The sequence below is a fragment of the Myotis lucifugus genome, unplaced genomic scaffold, assembly GCF_000147115.1.
Source record: "Myotis lucifugus unplaced genomic scaffold, Myoluc2.0 scaffold_84, whole genome shotgun sequence".
Classification (NCBI taxonomy): Eukaryota; Metazoa; Chordata; class Mammalia; order Chiroptera; family Vespertilionidae; genus Myotis; species Myotis lucifugus.
The window spans coordinates 3,712,347-3,734,385 of NW_005871132.1; the positions used below are offsets into that span (position 1 = coordinate 3,712,347).

The 22,039-nt window shown below is 38.7% G+C and overlaps 1 protein-coding gene across 2 annotated transcripts in view; it reads left to right on the forward strand.

Moving 5' to 3' along the window:
• Positions 1-22,039, forward strand: part of STXBP5L (syntaxin binding protein 5 like) — a 198,185-nt gene that overhangs the window by 135,851 nt on the left and 40,295 nt on the right. For both annotated transcript variants that reach the window (XM_023755805.1, XM_023755806.1), the window contains one exon: positions 16,228-16,293. In XM_023755805.1, the coding sequence (XP_023611573.1) occupies positions 16,228-16,293 (66 nt within the window). The remainder of the gene's footprint in view (positions 1-16,227; positions 16,294-22,039) is intronic.

A 22,039-nucleotide genomic window follows, 5' to 3' on the forward strand; every position in this document is an offset into this window, starting at 1 on the left:
AACAAAACTTTTTTGTTGTTGTTTTTAAGACATAGGACAGCTTGCAATGAAAAACAGTAATCTCTAACAGATTAAAAAATGAAGCCTGCAACCACACCTGATTACTGCCTTAAGAGAGTTTCTAGATTACAGCAGAGGGAGGAGATCCAGGATAAAAGCAGTGAACTGCCTGAATTGAAGAGATGGGGATGAAAAAAACAGGAAAACCAAAGCAGCCACAATTCACAAGGAGGGGATTTCAGAGATCTACAGTTTCCTCCTCAAACAAAATATAGATTAACAGGTACATATGATGAAACTAACCAGGGACAGGTAAAGACCTGTGTCAACAAATATGAGGAAATAGTGTTCAACACTGAAACAAAGGCAACAGTGCCTATTCCTACCAGCCAGACTAGAAAAAATTATAATTCATATCCACTTCTAGTTAACATTATTCTGGAGATTCTAGCCAATGTAGTCAGGCAAGAAAATATATGAGTTATCTTAATAAATAAAAGATTGGAAAAGAAGTTAAAGTCTTTTTTCATAGACAACATAATCTATGAAGAAAATGTAATGAAGGATACAAAAAAAGCTATTAGGACTAATAAGTGCGTTTAAGCAAGTCATTTAATGAGCAGATAAGTGAGTTTATAACAAAATGTATGAATTTAAGGTCAGTAAATGAAAATCAATTTTATTTCATTCTACCCACAACAAAAGTCTGATACTTAAAATTTAAAATACCATTTATAATGGCATCAAAATAGAAAACACTTTGTCATAAATTAGACAACAGATGTGAAAGACCCATCCATACATTGAAAACCAGAAAGCATTGCTGAGAAATGTTTAAAAAGACCTAAAAAAATGAAGAATGCCATGTTTACGGTTCAAAGACTTAATAGTACTAAGATGTCAATTCTCTCCCAATTGATCTGTATGTCAATACAATCCCAATAAAAAAGGTTCAGACTTTTAATAGAAATTGAAAAACTGATTCTAGCCAAAACCGGTTTGGCTCAGTGGATAGAGCGTCGGCCTGCGGACTGAAAGGTCCTGGGTTCGATTCCGGTCAAGGGCATGTACCTGGGTTGCGGGCACATCCCCAGTAGAAGATGTGCAGGAGGCAGCTGATCGATGTTTCTCTCTCATCGATGTTTCTAACTCTCTATCTCTCTCCCTTCCTCTCTGTAAAAAATCAATTAAAAAAAAATATATTAAAAAAAAAAAAAGAAAAACTGATTCTAAAGTCCATACAGAAATGTGAGGGATTCAGAATAGCTAAAACAGCTTTTAAAAAAGAACAGTGTTGGAACATGGGGCCAAGATGGTGGTGAAGGAGGACCTGAGCTCACACCCTGCTAAGAACCATTGGATATTTGGAGCAATTTCTCCTGAGAGTAAACTGAGGGCCAATTGAACAGATACTATACAACAAACAAGAGACCACATAAAGAAGGCTGGGAAACCATGAATGGTCTCTGGGAGCTGAGGGAACTCTCCAAGACCATAGGAACCAATAAGCACCATTATTTACATTTTCTCTGCATGTGGACAGCAGGCAGGAGCTCCGTCCAGATTCCTGGGCTGATTTGCAGGGCTGCTGCAGTGCATCTCCAGCAACCCCTCCTGGACTACCTCCAGCAGGAAAAGGAGGGTATTATAGTGCACACACATGGAGCCCTCCACTCTGAGATTGACCTAGCAGGTGTGGCAGGGGGCTGCTTTGTGCATCCACTGGGATGTGCACCCAAGATTCTTTCACCCGGAGACAGTGTGAAACTAGCAAAGTGCTCTAGTGCCCCCATGCATGTAGGCTTGCCCCAAGAGAAGATGCAGAACTAGTAAAGTGCTATGGTGCACACATACAGGGCTGCCCAATCAAGAGTAAATATGGAACTAGAGGAGTGCTTCTGTGAGTGAATGCAGGGCTGCCCCGCTGGCAGATAATATGGAACTGGTGTAGCACTACTACACAAGCACACTGGACTGTCCTGCCTAGAGAAAGTGCAGAACCAGCAAAGTGCTATGGTACATGCAGACAGGGCTACCCAACCAGTCCAAACTTGGGTAACAGACAATTAAAACAATAGTCTGCACACACACCAGTCAATACAACCCAGATCAGAAGAGCAAGGAACCGTGCACATGTCAGGCTGCCCTACCCAGAGTTCTTTCTGGCTTTAGGCAGCCAGAACAATGAGGAGTTACTACACACATGTGTACACCAGACTGCGCCACAGGAAGCTACTCCTTCTGGCCAGGTGGCACACCAGTCACCACACACACTGCCTTGACGACTAAAATCATCTGGTGCACAGTCTATACAGAGGCCACTTTTTCAACATTGATAGAGATAGTTATTTCATCCAAAACAAAGGAACAAACAGGAAGTCAAAAAATGGGAAGACTGAAGAATATGACACAAATGAAGGAATAAGAAAAAATCCTGGAGAAAAACCCTAATGAAACAGAGATAACTGATTTGCCTGATAAAGAATTCAAAGAACTCCCCATAAGGAATGCTCAACAAAATTGAAAATAGAAGGACTCAGGACTTCAAAAAAGAGAAAAATATAATAACCAATCAGAGTGGAATAATACAATAGCTGAAATGAAAACTACATTAGAAGGAATCAAAAGCCAAGTATCCTATATAATAAAAGCCTGATATGCAAATTGACCGAACGGTGGAACAACCAGTCACTATGATGCGCACTGACCACCAGGAGGCAAATGCTCAATGCAGGAGCTGCCCCCAGCCTGCAGGCTCTGACCAGCGGTGGCGGCGGGGGGGCAGGGATGGTGAGCGGGCAGCATCAGGCCAGCCAAGGCAGGTGCTAGTGGGGGCCCCCAACTGTCCTGCTGGTTGCCCCACAGAGGGAGGCAACTGGTGGCGACGGTGGGGGAAAGGGCCGGCGAGCGGGCAGCACTAGGCCAGCCAAAGCGGGTGCCAGTGAGGCCCACCGATCACCCTGCAGAGGGAGGCAACTGGCAGCAGTGGTGTGGGGCAGGGCCGGCGAGGGGGTAACACTAGGCCAGCCAATGCAGGTGCTAGCAGTGGCCCCCCAATCACCCTGCCGGTCGCCCCACAGAGGGAGGCAACCGGTGGTGGGGGGCAGGGCTGGCGAGGGGGCAACACCAGGCCAGCCAATGTGGGTGCCAGCAGGGGGCCTCCCGATCACCCCACTGGTCACCCCTGATCGCCGGCCAGGCCTAGGGACCCTACCTGTGCACGAATTTCATGCACCGGGCCTCTAGTTAATACAAAAGAATGGATTAGCAACCTGGAAGACAATGATGGAAATCACCCGGTTAGAACATTAACATGAAAATATAATTTTAAAAACAAAATAATCATCATTTTGGGAGCGATATCAAGCACTCTAACATTCATATGATAGAGATTTTAGAAGAAGAGTGAAAATGGGGGAGAAAGTATATTTGAAGATATAATGGATGATAACTTTTCTAATCTGGGGAAAGAAACAGACATTCAGCCCATGAAGCACAGACAGTTCCAAACAAATGAACTCAAAGAAGCCCACACGGACATTTTTTTTAAATGGCAAAAGTTAAGGATATAGAAAGAATCTTGAAGGCAGCAAGAAGGAAACAACTCACATACAAGGGAAACCCTATAAGGCTAACAGCTGATTTCTCACCAGCGATTTTACAACCCAGAAAAAGTGGCAGGAAACATTTAAAGTGCTGAAAGAAAGGGACCTACAACCTAGAATACACTACCCAACAAGGTTATCAAAAACTAAAGGAATTCACAACTAAACTGGCTTTACAAGAAATGATAAAGGTTCTTCTTTATGCAGAAAAGAAAAGGCCAGATCTAGAAATAAGATAATACAGGAAAGGAAAAAAAAACATTGCTGGTAAAGGCAATTATATAAGAAATCCAGGGTTCAGTCACTTAAAAACCTAATATAAAAGTTAAAAGATAAAAATAATAAAATAATTATAACTACAGTAAATAGTAATGGATACACAAAGATATAAAATACAATGTCAAAAACAAAGTGAGGAGGGGGAAGTAAACTGTAGTTCCTTTAGGATACATTTGATATAAACACCTATCAGCTTCAAATAGACTATGTGTGTGTGTATGTATATATATATATATATATATAGAGAGAGAGAGAGAGAGAGAGAGTAACCACACAAAAAAACCTACAACAATACACAAATAATTAAGAGAAAAGAATTCAAACAAAGCACTAAAGAAAACCACATCAAAAGGAAAAAGGCAATTATTTCTGGTCAAAAGGTTGGAGTAGGTAGACGCTGTGCTTGCTTCCTTCCATGACAACATCAAAATCACAACTAAATTAAAGAACAAGCATCATTGAGAACCATCTCAAGAGTACCTGAACAGAGTTCTATAACTAAGGATATAAAGAAGCAGCCACACGAGTTTAGTAGGACAGATGTAGATGAGAAACAGGCAGGTCTCACACCCACAGTGAGGCAATTAAAAATTGGAAGGGATATTTCAGGTGTGGAGGTTCCCCCTGAGAAATGAGAGACCACCCTTTGATTCCCAGCCCGGGGCACCAGTGCTGAGAAGAGGAATCTTTATAACATCTGGCTGTGAAAACCAGTGGGGTTTGCATCCAAGTGAGATGGAAGTCTGCTGGAATCCAAGGTGTTCCTCTTGAGGGGTCCGCACATGGACTCGCTCTCTCATAAAATTACTTGCTCTGGGCTTCAGTGCAGGGGCATCAGCTTGACAAGAGCCAGGGGAGGAACTGAATTGACTTGCTTCACAGTGAGGGCTAGAGAGGAAGAGGTCAGGATGGCTCTCTCCAGGAACAGAAGCACTGGCAGGTATAAATGCTCCCTATTTGAGCCCTCCCCCACCAAACCACAGGTTCAAGTGGGTGCCAAATCTGAGCTTTCCATTAACATTACTAGCACCATTTGCCCCACCCCAGAGATTCTCTGAGACAATATCCCACCAGATTTGTGTGCCTGGCTGGAGCAGCCTCCATGGGCTTTTCTACACTAGTGGCCTGCCTTGACTCACACTGCAGACTTTCCAGAAATCTATCAAGGTTTCACAAACCCCTAACAGGCAACATCTGGCCATGACATGTCCTCAACCCCTTGTTAAATAGCCCCACACCTGGCATAAGCAGTGGCCAGTCTCCATTGCATTGTAACTCCCATCAGAGGGCCTCAAACCTGGAATGAGTAGCAGTCAGTGTAGGCTTGGAATGGAGCTTCAACTAAAGGACACACCCCCAGCAGAAGTGGTGGCTGGGCTCAGCACATTGTGGTACCAATCAAAAGGCCCCAAGCCCAGCACTAGTGGCAGCCAGCCTCAGTTCACAGCATAACCTCTTTCAAGCATCTCCAAGCGAAGCACTAACAGCATGTAACTGCAAAATCACTTTGTGGCGCCCACCAGGCAGTCCCAAGCCAGGCACAAATGGCATATTACCTTGGCCTGTACAGAGCTACTGGTCAAAAGCTCCAGAAGCAACACACCTGGGAGCCAGCTTCAGACCATGTCAGAGCACCAACCAACCAGCTACACAACAACAAATCCAAAGGGTAGACTTGACTGGTACCAGAGCCCCAATAAAATCACTCCTGCTTTGTGGGGTCAGCCACTGCACTATAGCTTATTTGATTAATTCATGCCAGATCTCACAAGAGAGTTAGCCTGAGGGCTAATCCAAGCTACTAATGTGCCAACAGCAATCAAGACTCAACTATAACAGGAGGGCACCCACAACCCATACAAGTACATTCCTGGAGCACTTAGCTCCAGTAGTAAATAGGGAGACTGCCCTACTAGGCCTTACAGGACTTCTACTATATGAGGCCACTCTGCCAAGATTAGGAGACATGCCCTAGCTGGTTTGGCTCAGTGGATACAGCATGGGCCTGTGGACTGAAGGGTCCTGGGTTTGATTCTGGTCAAGGGCACATGCGTGGGTTGCAGGCTGAATCCCCAGTAGGGGGCGTGCAGGAGGCAGCCAATCAATGATTCTCTCTCATCATTGATGTTTCTATCTATTTCTCCCTCTCCCTTCCTCTCTGAAATCAATAAAAACATATATTTTTTAAAAGATTGGGAGACATAGTAAATCTATGTAATGCATAGAAACAAACACATGGAGTCATCCAAAATGAGAGAAAGAAATATGTCCCAAATGAGAGAGGACAAAACAAAAAAACTAAATAAAACGGGGACAAGCAATCTACCAGATTAGAGTTAAAAAACTGCGTATAAGGATGCTCAAAGAACTTAGGAGAAGAATAGATAAACTCAGTGAGAATCTCAACAAAGAGTTAGTCATTAAAAGAAAGAACCAGTCAAAAATGAGAAATACATTAGAGGGAATGAATATCAGATGAAGTGGAGGATCGAATCAGCAAACTGGAAAAAATGTCTTACCCTTTGAGGCAGCACAGAGGGACTTGGAAAGTATTGGACAAAGCAAAGTAAAACAGTCAGAGAAAGACAGGTATCACGTGATCTCACTTATATGTGGAATCCAAAGAACAAAATAGATCCAGAAACATAGAAACATGGACGAGACTGATGCATTTCAGAGGGAAGGCAGAGGGTGGGGAGAGATTAATCAAAGAACTTACATGCATATATGCGTAACCCATGGACACAATAGTGTGCTGAAGGCCTGAAGCGGGAACAGGGACAGGATAGAAGAGGTCAATGGGGACTAAAGGGACATCTATAATATTTCCAACAATAAAGATAATTTTTTTTAAAAGATAGGGGAGAACACCCAATTGGAACATGAAAAAATGAAAGAATTTTTTTTAATGTATAGTTTAAGGGACCTCTGGGACAGCATCGATGCATCCCAACATTCACATCATACATATACTAGAAAAAGACACAGCAAAAGATTGAAATCCTATTTGAAGAAATAATCACTGAAAACTTCCCTAACCTGGCAAAGGAAATAAACATACAAGTCCAGAAAGTGCAGTGAGTTCCAAATGAGATGAACCCAAAGAGGCCAAAACACATCATAATTAAAATGCCAACGTTTAAAGACAGGATTTTAAAAGTAGTAAGAAAAGCAGTGAGTTATGTACAAGGACCTCCCATTTGATTGTTAGATGACTTTTCAACAGCAAGTTTGCAGACCAGAAAGGAGTGACTTGAAATATTCAAAGTGATGAAAAGCAAACACCTACAACCAAGACTACTCTACACAGTAATGCTCTCATTAGAATCGAAAGAGAGATAAAGATTTCCAAGACAAGATAAAGCTAAAAGTGTTTATCACCACTAAACCAGTGTTACAAGAAATTTTAAAGGGATTTTTTTTTAAGGAGAAAAGATTTAAAAAATTTGAATAAGGAAATAGGACAAATTCTCACTAACAAAGGCAAACACTTAAAGCAGTAGATTAACCAACTATAAAGTTATAATACAAAGGTTAAAAGGCAAAAGTAGGAAGACCGTGTATAATAACAACAAATTAGGGATAGACACAAGCATAGTAACTAAAGGGATGAACAAAAACATAGCATGGAGGGGGTGACTAAAAGTTGTAGTGATTTTAGAATGATTTAGAACTTAATTGACCATCAACTTAAAATAGACTGTTATAAACATAGTTTGGTATATATGTAATACATGGTAACCACAAACCAAACAATCCATGATATATCACTGAAATAAAGAGAAAGACATCCAAACATGCCACTGTAGAAAGTCAACATAGAAGAGAGCAAGAGAATAAGGAAAAGAAAAGAATTTAAAAATGATAAAACAATTATATTCCAGAAAATATACAGCTATCAGTAATTACTTTAAATGTAAGTAGACCAAATGCTCCAATCAAAGGACATAGGGTGGCTGAATGGATAAAAACCAAGACTCATGCTGTCTTTAAGAGACCCATTTTATGTAAAATGCACACAGATGAGTAAAGGGATGTAAAAAGATATTTTATGCCAATGGAAATGAAAAAAAAAAGGCTGGATTAGCAATATGTACATCAGACAAAATAGATTTTAAAACAATGGCTTCAACAAGAGACAAAGAACATTTCAAAATGATAAAGGGATCAATCCAACAGGAGGATATAACACTCATAAACTTGTACACACCAAAATAGGATTATCCTGTATAATAAAGAGGTAATATGCAAATTGACTGTCACATCCTTGCACAAGATGACCGCCCCATGTAGGCACAAGATGGCCAGCAGGGAAGGGCAGTTGTGGGCGATCAGGCCAGCAGGGGAGGGCAGTTAGGGGTGACGGGACTGGGAGGGGAGGGCAGTTGGGGGGGGACTAGGCCTGCAGGGAAGGGAGGGCAGTTGGAGGGGGGGACCAAGCTGCAGGGGAGGGCAGTTAGGGGGCGACCAGGCCAGCAGGGGAGGGCAGTTGGGGGCAACCGGGCCGGCAGGGGAGGCAGTTGAGAGGAACCAGGTATGCAGGGGAGGGAAGTTAGGGGTGACCGGGCTGGCAGGGGAGGGAGGGAAGTTGGGGGGGACCAGGCCACAGGGGAGGGCAGTTAGGGGCGACCAGGCTGGCAGGGGAGGGCAGTTGTGGGTGATCAGGCCGGCAGGGGAGGGCAGTTGGGGGTAATCAGGACAGCAGAGGAGGGCAGTTGGGGGCAATCAGGCTGGCAGGGGAGCAGTTAAGCATTGATCAGGCCGGCAGGGGAGTGGTTAGGAGGCGATCAGGCTTGCAGGAAGAAGCGGTTAGGAGCAATCAGGCAGGCAGGCAGGTGAGCAGTTAGGAGCCAGCATTCCTGGATTGTGAGAGGGATGTCCCCTGAGTGGTCCCAGATTGGAAAGGGTGCAGGCTGGGTTGAGGGATAACCTCCCCCTGCACAAATTTTGTGCACTGGGCCTCTAGTTTATTGCTTTTTGAGGTCTGTCTGTATTATTATAAACATCTTAAATAACCTAACGTTACACCTATAACAACAAAGCCCAAAATGAGTAAAAGGAAGGAAATAGTAAAGCTCAGAGCAAAAATAAACAAAATACAATCTAAAAAATTAAAGGAATGAAAAAAATAATAGATCAATGAAACCAAGAGCTGGTTCTTTGGAAAGATAAAATTGATAAAACTTTAATTTTTTAATATATCTAATATTTTATGTATTTATTTATTAGTATAAGACAATTTATTATCTTTTAGCGTTCTGTAAGTTGGGATCAACTGGGTAGTTCTTTTTTAAACAAATATATTTTTAAAATTGATTTCAGGAAGAGGGAGAGAGAGAGAATTATCAATCAGCTGCCTCTTGTGTGCCCCTTATTGGGGATCGAGTCTGCAACCCAGGTATGAGTCCTGATTGGGAATTGAACCAGTGACCTCCTGGTGCATGGGAAAATGCTCAACCAACTGAGGCACACCAGCTGAGCTGGGTGGTTCTTTTCTATTGAATTTATTGGAGTGACATTGGTTAATAAAATTATATAGGTTTCAGATGTACAATTCTATAATACTATGCCAACAAATTGGATAACCTGGAAGAAATGGATATATTCCTAGAAACATACAACATTCCAAGGCTGAATCAGGAAGAAACAGAAAATCTGAACAGAACTAAAAATGCTAATGATATTGAAAAAGTAATTAAAAAAAACCCTCCTAAACAAATCAATCACAACAAGAAAGACTTCATCCTTCATAGAACAATTAGTACCTATCTTTCTGAAACTTCCAGAAAATTAAAGTGGAGGAAAGGCTCCCAAACTCACTTTATGAGGCCAGCATTACCTTGATACCAAAAGCAGACAAAGACACAAAAAATAAGAAAATTATAGGCCAATATCCTTGATTAAAACACAGATGCAAAAATTTTGACAACATATTAGCAAACAGAATTTAGCAATACATTGGAAAGATTATACACTATGATCAAGTGAGATTTATTCCCAAAATTCAAGACTGGTTCAATATCTGCAAATCAGTGTGATATACAACATAAAGAAGATGAAGGAGCCCTAACTGGTTTGGCTCAGTGGATAGAGCATCAGCCTGTGGACTGGAGGGTTCCAGGTTCAGTTCCGGTCAAGGGCATGTACCTTGGTTGCAGGCACATCCCCAGTAGGGGCCGTGCAGGGGGCAGCTGATTGATGTTTCTCTTTCATTGATATTTCTAACTCTCTATCCCTCTCCTTTCCTCTCTCTAAAATCAATAAAACATTTTTTTAAAAAAAGAAAAAGATGAAGGATGCCTGGCTGTCATGGTTCACTGGTTGAGCATTGACCTATGAACAAGGATGTCATGGTTTGATTCCTGGTCAGGGCATATTTCCAGGTTAGGGGCTCAATCCCCAATGTGGGGCCTGCAGGAGGCAGCTGATCAATGATTCTCTTTCATCATTGATGTTTCTATCTCTTTCTCCCTCTTCTTCCTCTCTGAAAGCAATAAAAATATATATTTTAAAAAATAAAGAAAATGAAGGGTAAAAATTATATGATCATATTAATCAATGTGGAAAAAGCACTTGCCAAAATACAACATCCATTTATATAATTTCTGAGCAAGGTGGGGATAGAGGGGACATAACTTATGGTCATAAAGACTATATATAACAACTTCATACTCAGTGGTGAAAAGCAGAAAGCTTTTTCTCTAAGATCAGGAATAAGACAAGGATGTCCACTTTCACAACTTTTTTTTCCCCAAATATATTTTTATTGATTTCAGAGAGGAAGGGAGAGGAAGAGGGAGAGAGAGAAAAACATCAGTGATGAGAGAGAATCATTGATCAGCTGCCTCCTGCCCGCCTCCTACTGGGGATCGAGCCAGCAACACAGACATGTGCCCTCAACCAGAATTGAACCTGGGGCCCTTCAGTCCCCAGGTTGATGCTCTATCCACTGAGCAAAACCGGCTAGGGCCACAACTTTTACTTAACATAATACTGGAAACCCTAGCCACAGCAGTCAAACAGGAAAATGAAATAAAAGGCATCCAAATTGGAAAAAGAAGTAAAACATTTATTTCTGCAAATGACATAATACTATAGATAAAGAGAACCCTAATTTCCACCAAAAAAAAAATATTAGAAGTAATAAATTCAGTATAGTAGCAGGATACACAATTAATATTCAGAAAAGGGTTGCATTTTATTAATAATGAACACAGAAATTAAGAAAACAATTCCATTTACAATAGCTTCAAAAAGAATAAAATATCCAGAAATAAACTTAACAAGAAGGTGAAAAACCTGTACTTGGAAAACTATAGACATTGAAGAAAGGAAATGATGAAGATATAAACAAATAAAAGGCTATACCATACTAATGGATAGGAAGGTTAATTTGGTTAAAATTTCTATACTACTAAAAGCAGTCTACAGATTCAGTGCAATCTCAATGATATTTTTCACAGAAATAGAACAAATAATCCTTAAATTTTATAGGGAACTACAAAAGAGCCTGAAAAGTCAAAGCAGTCTTGAGAAAGAATAACAAAAATGGAATTATCATGCTATGTGATATCAAACTATACTATAAGGCTATAGTAATCAAAACAGCCTGGCAGTGGCATGAAAACAGACACATCCTATGTAATAAAAGGCTAATATGCAAATTGTCCCCTTGACCGGGAGTTTGACCAGTGGGCGGGGCCTGCCAGCCAACTGCCCATGGCTCCTCCCTCGGCCGTCCCACCCCCGATTGGCCCCACCCACCCCAATCAGGGGTGGGGCTGGCCGGCACACCTCCTGCGGCCCCTCCCCTCAGCCAGCCCAGCCCTATTAGCCCCGATTGGGGCTGTCCAGCCAGACCTCACCCGTAAACAAATTCATGCACCAGGCCTCTAGTAGATTAATAGAACAGAACAGAGAACCCATAAATATACCCATGCTTATATGGTCAATTAATTTTTCACAAAGGAGGCAAGAATATACATTGGAGTAGAGACAGTCTCTGCAATAAATGGTGTTGGGAAAACTGGACAGACACATGCAAAAATGAAACTGGATCACTTTCTTACATCATATGCAAGAAAAAATTCAAAATGGATTAAAGACTTAAATGCAAGACTTGAAACCATAAAACTCCTAGAAGAAAACATAGACAGTAAACTCTTTGACAACACACTTAATAATATATTTTTTGGCTATGTCCCAACAAATAAAAGAGAAGGGAACACTTTCTAACTCATTAGCCAATATTACCCTGATACCAAAACTAGATAAAGACACTACTAAAAATGACAGTTACAGGGCAATATCTCTGATGAGCATAGATGCAAAAATTCTCAATGAGAAAGTAGCAAATCAAAGTTAACAGAACATTAAAAATATTATACAACATCAAGTGGGATTTATAACAGGGATGCAAGGAAGGTTCAATATCTGCAAAACAACGTGATACACCACATCAACAAAACTAAGGATAAAAATTGTGATAAACTTAATAGATGCAAAAAGGTATTTGACTAAATTCAACATCCATTTATGTATAAAACTATCAACAACTTGAGTACAGAAGAAACTTACCTCAAAATGATAAAGGCTGGAGATCCAAGATGGCAGCAGAGTAGGTGGAAGTTATACTCGCCTCCTCCCAGGTCCAAACTGGAATTACAACTAAATTATAGAACCATCAATCTGAATAACCAACTGGAAACTAGCTGAAGAGAAGTCTTATAACCAAGAATTTCAGAAGCTTATCAAAACTGAAATTAGGAAAATTGCCACCTCCAAATGATAAAGGCTCACAGCTAACCTCATATTCAATGATGAAAACCTGAAAGCTTTTCCTCTAAGATCAGAAACAAGACAGAGATGCTCACTCACCACTATTATTCAATATAATATTAAAAGTAGTAGCTACAGCAATCAGAAAACAAAAGATATTCAAATTGGAAAGAAGTAAAATGTCACTATTTGCAGATGACATGATACTACCCTATATAATAAAAGCCTAATATGCAAATTGACTGAACAGTGGAATGATCGGTGGAACAACCGGTTGCTATGATGAGCAATGACCACCAGGGGGCAGACGTTCAACGCAGGCCCTAGGCCAGCCAATGTGGGTGCCAGTGGAGGCCCCCTGATTGCCCTGCTGGTCGCCCCACAGAGTGAGGTGACTGGAGGCAATGGTGGGGCAGTCAGGGGCGGTGCCGAGGGAGGTGACCAGCAGTGGTGGCGGGTGGCCAGGCTGGTAAGTGGGTGGTGCCAGGCCAACCAAGGTGGGTGCCAGCGGGGGCCCCCAGTCGCCCCGCCAGGCACCCCACAGATCATGCCTGATCGCCGTCCAGGCCAAGGGACCTGACCCGTGCATGAATTTCATGCACCGGGCCTCTAGTATATATAGAAAACCCTAAAGAACCCACCAAAAATTAAATACAATGAAGGAATTCACTCAAGTAGGAGGATACAAAATTAATATTCATAAATCCATTGCATTTTTATACACTAATGTATAATCAAAAGAAAATTAAGAATAGCTCTTTTATAATTACACCAAAAAGAATAAAATATCTAGGAATAAATTTATCAAAGGAGGTAAAAGACCTGTACTCAGAAAACTATAAGACATTGAAAAAAGAAATTGAGAGTCTCGAGCTCTAGCTGGTAGTGAAACATATGCACTCCGGTTCTTCAGTACCAGCAGCTGCCATCAACACCATTTGATTCCTCTGGGCACATCTGTGCCACTCACCCGCCAAACACTCCACCGTTATAAACTTTTCATATAAACTTTTTAAAGAGATGAGTGATAGAGCTAACCCTTATCTGTAAGTTTTGAATTTATATTGTTTCTTCCCGTGTACAAAACCATTTTTTTCCTACAAATAGTTGTGTGTGTGTGTGTGTGTGTGTGTGTGTGTGTGTGTGTTGGGATATAAAGGAAAGCAGAATGTTTTATCATAATTTTGCTTCAGCAGCTATGGGACAAATTAAAAGTTCTAAACTCTGGTGCCAAAAAAAAAAAAAGAAAAGAAAGAAATTGAAAAGGACACAAATAAATGGAAGGATATACCTGGTTCATGGATTAGAAGGATTAATAGTGTTAAAATAACCATAATACCAAAAGCAACCAACAGATTCAGTCCAATCTCTATAAAAATTCCAGTGGCATTCTTCTCAGGACTAGAAGAAATAATCCTAAAATTTATATGGAATCACACAAACAAATAGCCAAAGCAGTGTTCAGACAGAATAACAGAGATGGAGATATCACACTTTTTGATTTCAGACTATACTACAAAGCTATAATAATCAAAAAAGTATGGTACTGGCATAAAAATAGACACACAAATCACTGGAACTGAATAGAGAGACCAAAAGAAAACCTCCACCTCTGGGGCCAGTGAATCTATCACAAAGGAGACAAGAATATACAGTGGAGAAATAGTCTCCTTAATAAGTGGTGCTGGGGAAAGTGGAAAGATACATCCAAAAAAATGAAACTGGACCACTCTCTTACACCATATATAAAAATAAACTCAAAATAGATTAAAGACTTAAATGTAAGACTTGAAACCATAAAACTCCTAGAGGAAAACAGAGGTAGAAAACCACTTGACCTCAGTTTTATTAATATCTTTTTTAATATATCCTCCTGAGCAAGAGAAACAAAAGCAAAAACAAAATGGGACTTCATCAAAATAAAAAGCTTCAGCACAGGAAGGAACCATATATCCAATAAAGGGTGGATATCCAAAAAAATATAAGGAACTCATTCATATGGCTAACAAACAATAGCAACAACAAAACCAATCTGATCAAAAAATGGGCAAGGACATGAAGAGACATTTCTTCAGAGAAGACCTACAGATGGCTGAAGGACATGAAAAAATACTCAATATCATTAATCATCAAGTAAATGCAAATCAAAATCAGAATGAGAGATCATCTCAAACCTATTAGAATGGCTTTTAGAAAAAAAGTCAACAAATAAGTATTGATGAGGGTGTGGGGGGGGGACCCTTGTACATGTTGGTGAAACTGCAAATGGATACAGCCACTATGTAAAACATTATGAAGACTTCTCAAAATGTAAAAATAGATCCACTGTACAACCCAGCAATTCCACTCTGGGCATTTATCTGAAGGAAATAAAAACAATACCTTTAAAAGATATATGCATTCCTGTGTTCATTGCAGCATACTTACAGTCCTCTATAAAAAAGCCTAATATGCTAAGTGTCTGGTAGTCGGGTCATCTAGTCAACCAATCAAAGCATAATATGCTAATGATATGCTAAGGTCGCTCAACTGCTCGCTATGACGTGCACTGACCACGAGGGGGCAGATACTCCGATTGGTAGATTAGCTTGCTGCTGGGGTCCAGCTGATTGGGACTGAGCGAGACGGGCCTGACACGCCCTGGAGCCCTCCTGCAGTCCCTCCCCAGCTGGCCAACCTTCCATGTCCCTCCCCGACCCTGATTATGCACCAGTGGGGTCCCTGGGCCTGGCCTGCACCCTCTAGCAATCCGGGACCCCAAGGGGGATATCAGAGAGCTGGTTTCAGCCCAATCCCACACAATGCAGGAGCTGCCTCTGTGCTAGGGATGTCCCTGTGGGGAACGGGCCTAAGCCATCAGTCGGACATCCCCTGAGAGCTCCTGGACTGCAAGAGGGCACAGGCTGGTCTGAGGGACCGCCCTCCCCCCCCCCCCCACAAATTTCATGCACCTAGGCCTCTAGTAGTTAACATATGGAAGCGACCTAGGTGTCCAGTGATAAATGAATGGATGAAGGTGTGGCATATATACAATGGAGTATTACTCAACAATAAAAAAAGAAATCCTGCCATGTGTAACAATATGCATGGACCTAGAGGATATTATGCTAAGTGAAATAAGTCAGACAGAGAAAGACAAATACCACCTAATTTCATATATATGTTGAATTTTTTAAAAATTAAAACAAATGAAGAAACAAAACAAAATAGAAATAAAGAACAAATTAATGGTTGTTGCCAAAGGGGAGGATAGTAGAGGAATGGATGAAAAACGCAAAGGGGAATATAGTCAATAATAGTCTGATAAATTGGCACAGTGACAAATGATTACTAGACTTAGTGTGGTGATCACATTGTAATTAAGATATATAAATGTCAACCACCTGAAACTAATATTTTATGCCAACTATATTTTAACTTAAAAAGATGAACACAAATGATCATAAATGAGCATAGAAAAGTAGTTTTCACAAGGAAAACTTTAAAACTTGTAGGAATTAAGAATTATGTACAAAGTGTTAGCAAATTTTACCTTATTTTTTTTTTTTTATCATTTTATTTTCAGGTTTAACTGAGCTGAATGACAGTCCAGTCCCCCTGGAACTTGAGCGCTGCAAGTCTCCCACTTCAGGTAAACATGAGTGGTATTTTTCAGGCTTCTGCTAACTCACTGTCATAATCTACTGCTTTATTTTCTGAATTCTTATAATGTAAGATTTGTTATTTTAGTAAAGTGGTAATTCAGTTTCTGTAATTAACCATAAGCAAATTTGATTCCAAAATTAAATAGAAATAAATGTTTGTAAAAATATTTTGGCTTCTTGAAAAATTAACATCAGAGATATTAGTGCAATACTTTTAAAGACATTTTAACCTGGCCGGTGTGGCTCGCTGGTTGAGCATCGACCATGAGGTCATGGTTCAATTCCTGGACAGGGCAAACGCCCTGGTTGCAGGCTCCATCCCCAGTAGGGGGTGTGCAGGAGACAGCTGATAGATGCTTCTCTCTCTTCATTGATGCTTCTATCTCTCTCTCCCTCTCCCTTCATCTCTTTGATAGTATAGGATTTTCAATTTTGTTTTTGTGGTTCTTTTTAAAGAATGTTATAGTTCTTCTTGGTCTTTTGTGTTAGCTTTTTGAAACAATTAGTTTGCACACAAACAAATATGTTGGATAGTGATTGCAATTTCATTGGATCTATAGATTAATTGTGCAAAATTAGCATTCGACAATATTGAATTTTCCACTTGGTATCTCTCCATTTATCTCTTCTTTACATTCTTTACATTCAGAAATATTTTTAGTCTTCTTTGTAGAGGTCTTGCACACCTTTCATTAGATTTAATCCTTTGTATTTAATTTTTTATATTGTAAATTTTAAAATTTATTTTTCTTATTTTTTGGCTAGAATATAAAAATACAATTAATTTTTTCTACATTATTTTTAATGGCAGTTTTAAAATATATTTCACAGAAGATTACAAGCATTCCACACACTAGGTTCACCTATGTATTCCTGCAATGAGTGAAACATTCCCCATAGGTAATGCATAGATTAGTCTATGACATAATATATAATCAATACATTTGTATCTCTCTTTTGTTTTTGCTCAATCCCTCCACCCTTTAAGCCCCCTCACACCAGAGCTGTCTGCCTGCTCTCTCTGAGTCTTTCTCTATTTTGCGTGTTAGTTCAGTTTGTTCATTAAATTCCACATATGAATGAAATCATATGGGTCTTGTCTTTCTCTGACTAGCTTATTATATTTAGCGTAATGTTTTCTAGGTCCATCCTAATTTTTATATATTAAATTTATATCCAGGAATCTTGATAAATTTATTTAAACTCCAATAACTTGTAAATTCTTTTGAATTACCTATGCATCTGATTATACCCCCTGTTAAAATGACAGTTCTATTTCTTCTTTCTAAAGGAAGAAATTAGCTAGAACCCCCAATACAATGTTGAATAGATATAGTGTTAGCAAACACGTTTTCCTTATTCTCAATCTCAGGGATAAGTCTTACAGTATTTCATAATTATGGTAATTGCTGTGGTTTCTAGTTAGACATCCTGCTTTTAGCCCTCTCTGCCTATAATATTCCTTCTTTTTTATTATTGATTTTTTAGAGGGAGAGAGAGAAACATTGATTTGTTGTTCCACTTATTTATGCATTCATTGATTGGTTCTTGTGTGTGCCCTGACGGAAGATTGAACTCATAGCCTTGGTGTATTGAGACAATGCTACCAATTGATCTACCCGGCCAGGGTTGATGTTTCTTCTTTTATTAATGTTAGAGTAGTTCTGGAATCACCACCATCACATTTTTAATTTTTTTTTTTTTTTGGCAGACTCAGAGGAATTTGCATGCAATCAACTAGATTGCTCCAAAGCAGAAATATTTTGAATACATTTGAATTCTGTTAGTTGGGACAGCAATGATTGACTAATAAAATTAATTGATCATTTCAGTGGCTTGAGACTGGTTTGCTAGTCAGGTTCTGCTCTTCTTTCGTAGCAACTTTAAATTATAAATAATGCTAATTGAGGAATTAAGAAGTTTTTTTCTTTTAAAAGCTTTTTAGTCATTATATATTATGTTTGTTATAATATGTGAAGTATATTTTTCTGGGAAAAGTGCCAACAGAGTTTAATTTATCTTATTTAATATTGAAAATAATCAATATTTGTTTGTGTCATTCATTTACCATGAAAAAGAAAAATAAGTAAGTGTTTATATGAAGGAGTTTTTTTAAGTCCACAAAGGCAAATGTGTCCAATACTGTTTCCAGAATACCATAGCAACACATACACATAAAACTACATTCTACAATCTCTTGCTATTGTTATAGGACTTACTGCATCCAATCTAGATTATCAGGAAAAACATGGGATAAATGCAGACTTTTTAGCCCAGTCTCATACAACTAAATTATAACTATGAAAAAAGCAAATTTAAGACTTTAATAGTCGTTTACAAAACTCATGAAGCTTATCTCTAGAGGTAGAAAAGAATGAAAATATAAACAATTAAAATGTTTAAATGACTTATGAATGACAGATCTATATATATATGTGTGTGTGTATATATATATATATTTATATATATATATATATATATATATATATATATATATATATATAAATAAAATTAAGAGAAACTAGCATATTTGTAATACATTCTAACTTCTGAAAAAATAAGAAAAGCAGCATCCTAACAAGTCTCCTTGATTTATACACTAATAAACAGCTCATTAGGTCTGACTAATAATAATTTTGTTTGTTTCTGGGTATATATCCCCTTTTTATGCATACATAGTATTTAAGAGCCAAAAGTTTTCTTCCCTTGTTTCTTAATGAAGTGGTTCTAAAACTTAACTCTATGTCAGAATTTCGTACAGTTTGTTAAAACACAGATTGCTGAATGCCAGAGCTGGATTCCAATTCAGTAAGTCTAGAGTGGGGCCTGAGACTTTGCCTTTCTAACAAGTTCTAATGGTCTTTGAACCACTTGAGAACCATGGCTCTGTGAAATTTGTTTAAATATTATTTTTTCAGTAGTTATTTGACCTTTCAGTATCTATTTTGGGATCTCAGACCCTCATCCCTGTGCTAAAAACAGATTAAAACATTGACACACATGTATCTGAGTAAGAGAGGTTGGAAATTACAGAAGCTGGAGACCAGTAATCATTTTATAACTCTGATTTTCTACATGGGTCTCAAACTTCTTTTTAGCCCAATAAGCTACAAGTAGAGTGAGGTTTCGGACTATTAAATATATTCTTTAGGATAATGTGAGAGAACAGAGTAGGAATTAGGAGCTGAAAGAATCCCAGTGAGCCAACCAGAAAGCTGATCTCAGCTTCCAGGAAAATGTAGTCATTTCATATTTAATTATTCACCAACTATTCAACAAATATTTTTCAGCATCTATACTTAGATAAGATGCTTTCCACTGAGAATAAACTAATGAACAAAATAAACACTCCATGCCAAATGGAACTGACAGTATATCTACAGAAACCAACATTAAACTAATAATTTTACAAATTGTTAGTTGTTTTTTCTTAAAACTGTAATCCTTCTTCTCTTACCAGGTAAGATCGTGGGCAGTTTGTTTACTACATAAACATACCTCTCAAAGGGGTGAGCAGGAGCTAACATTCAGCCCTTGGCAAAGAATTACAATCCCCTAGACTGGAAACAATACCTTTTTCTTTGGACAAAGAGTTGAAAGCTAATGAAGCCTTCAACTGTAGGGTTATGTCTGTTCACAGGTGTGAATTTTTCTACTTTGTCTTCCTTGAAGCTGTGCCTTTAAAAATCATTTGCTCAGATGAATATCTTTTTGTAGACTGGCATTAAGTCCTAATACTGCTGCTACCTATACAGCCATCTATCCTCATGATTCTCACCATCCACAATATACAATAGACTTCTTATACTATCAAGTTCAAGTGAGGGTTAGGGTGATATTTGTCTTAATAAAATACATTTATTTAGGCATATTTAATAAAGATATATTTATGAAAATATTATGGGGGCGAATGTCTCAAAATACCAATAAGGAAGTAACCAGGTCTGTTCTCAAATATGAGTTATAACTAGTTCTTAGAGCCTGTTCTGAATGCTCCTTCTGTGTGATTCTATACACCTGGAATTCCATTCTACCCTCCAAAGAAGAAATCTTCTCTTTAAACAAGTCTTCTGTTGGGGCAGTACCAAAATACACAGATAAAGGCATAAAACAGAGACCCTTCTACATAGTTACCACAAAAGTTGCCTCTAAGGTAAAAATTCTTGGTTCAGTTGGACTAAGAAATTACATGCCAAAAGTTTTTTATTCCTTTTCTTTAGGACTTCCTACCAGAACTCCTGAGGCAGCACCTGGCTTTTATAGGAATGAAATACCAGCTGTGAGACAGAGGAATCAAGTACATCATTTGCCAGGTGAAAGTGAAAATCTCTTTCATAAACAAACAAGTTATTCATACCACCACAATTTTCTAGACTTCACAATTTGTATCAAAAGCTTTATTCTTATTTGTTGTGCTGGAACACAGATCCCTCGTGGTGAATGAAGACAAATTTCCCCGAAGCAATGGTTAATACTGACTTCATGAATAGAAAGCAGAACCCTTAAGGGTTTTGTTAACAATTTTGAAATGTTCCATAGAATTTTGTTTTCTACTCTACACCTAAATTATTTTATCAGGCCTATAAGAAAATATGGAGGGGCCAACATAGAATTCGGGGAAAACTTAAGGGCCAAGAAATAAAGTGGTTTTATAAAAATTTTCTATAATTCTTCATAATAAAATTAAATATTTTCTATGATCAGAAACAACTATGATGATCATGGGAACTCCATGAAAGAACTGCCTCAAAGGAACAATATTCTCTCAAAAATAGTGAGCAGAAAGTTAGGTTCTATAATCTGAATTTTATGTAGTTATTGGATATTTGATGGTGCTCATAGGGGCCAAATCACAAGCAAACTCAAGTTATGCAGCTTCCTTAATTAGGAAACTATTACAGAGTGGTTGTGACCAGATCTGCAACTTTAAAAACCATGAATTATCAATACTCTAAACCCTAAATAAATTCAGCAACCAAGAAACCTAAAGATAATTGAAATCAACAGTTTTCCAGACAGTAATTTTTCAGACAGTAGTTTCTTTTTTTCTTACATAATACAGCAACTCTATGATATGCCTTTTTCTGAGGAGAATTCCTAGTTAGTTACATTTGGTTGTAAAGCCTATGATTTTAAAATTTTTTCCTGTTTTTTATTAATAAAATGAAAAATATGAGTTACAAAAAATAATCACAATTGAAATATGACATCCAAGCATTGAAAAGTGAGAAGCTGCTGAGTCATGAACAATATTTTGACAAATTCAAAAGAACTTAAGAAATATATTTTGCATGAAACATTAGAAACATAGTTTACCATTTAAATTCCAGAAAAAAATGAGATTTGAAAATAATTTTTAGTTTTTATAGTTCATAAAAATCAAATTATCACCCTAGCTGGTTTGACTCAGTGGACGGAGCATCAGCCTACGGACTGAATGGTCCCGGGTTCGATTCCAGTCAAGGGCACATGCCTGGTTTGCGGACTCAATACACAGTAGGGGGCATGCAGGAGGCAACTGATCAATGATTCTCTCTCATCATTGATGTTTCTATCTCTCTCCCTCTTCCTTCCTCTCTGAAATCAATAAAAAATATATTTTTAAAAAATCAATTATCACCACTTTTTAAATTTATTAAGCCTTGTTTGCTAAAAATTGTAATCAACACTAGTATAGCACTTCAAAACAAACAAGGTATTTTTCATGTGTATTATTTAATACTACAGCAACCC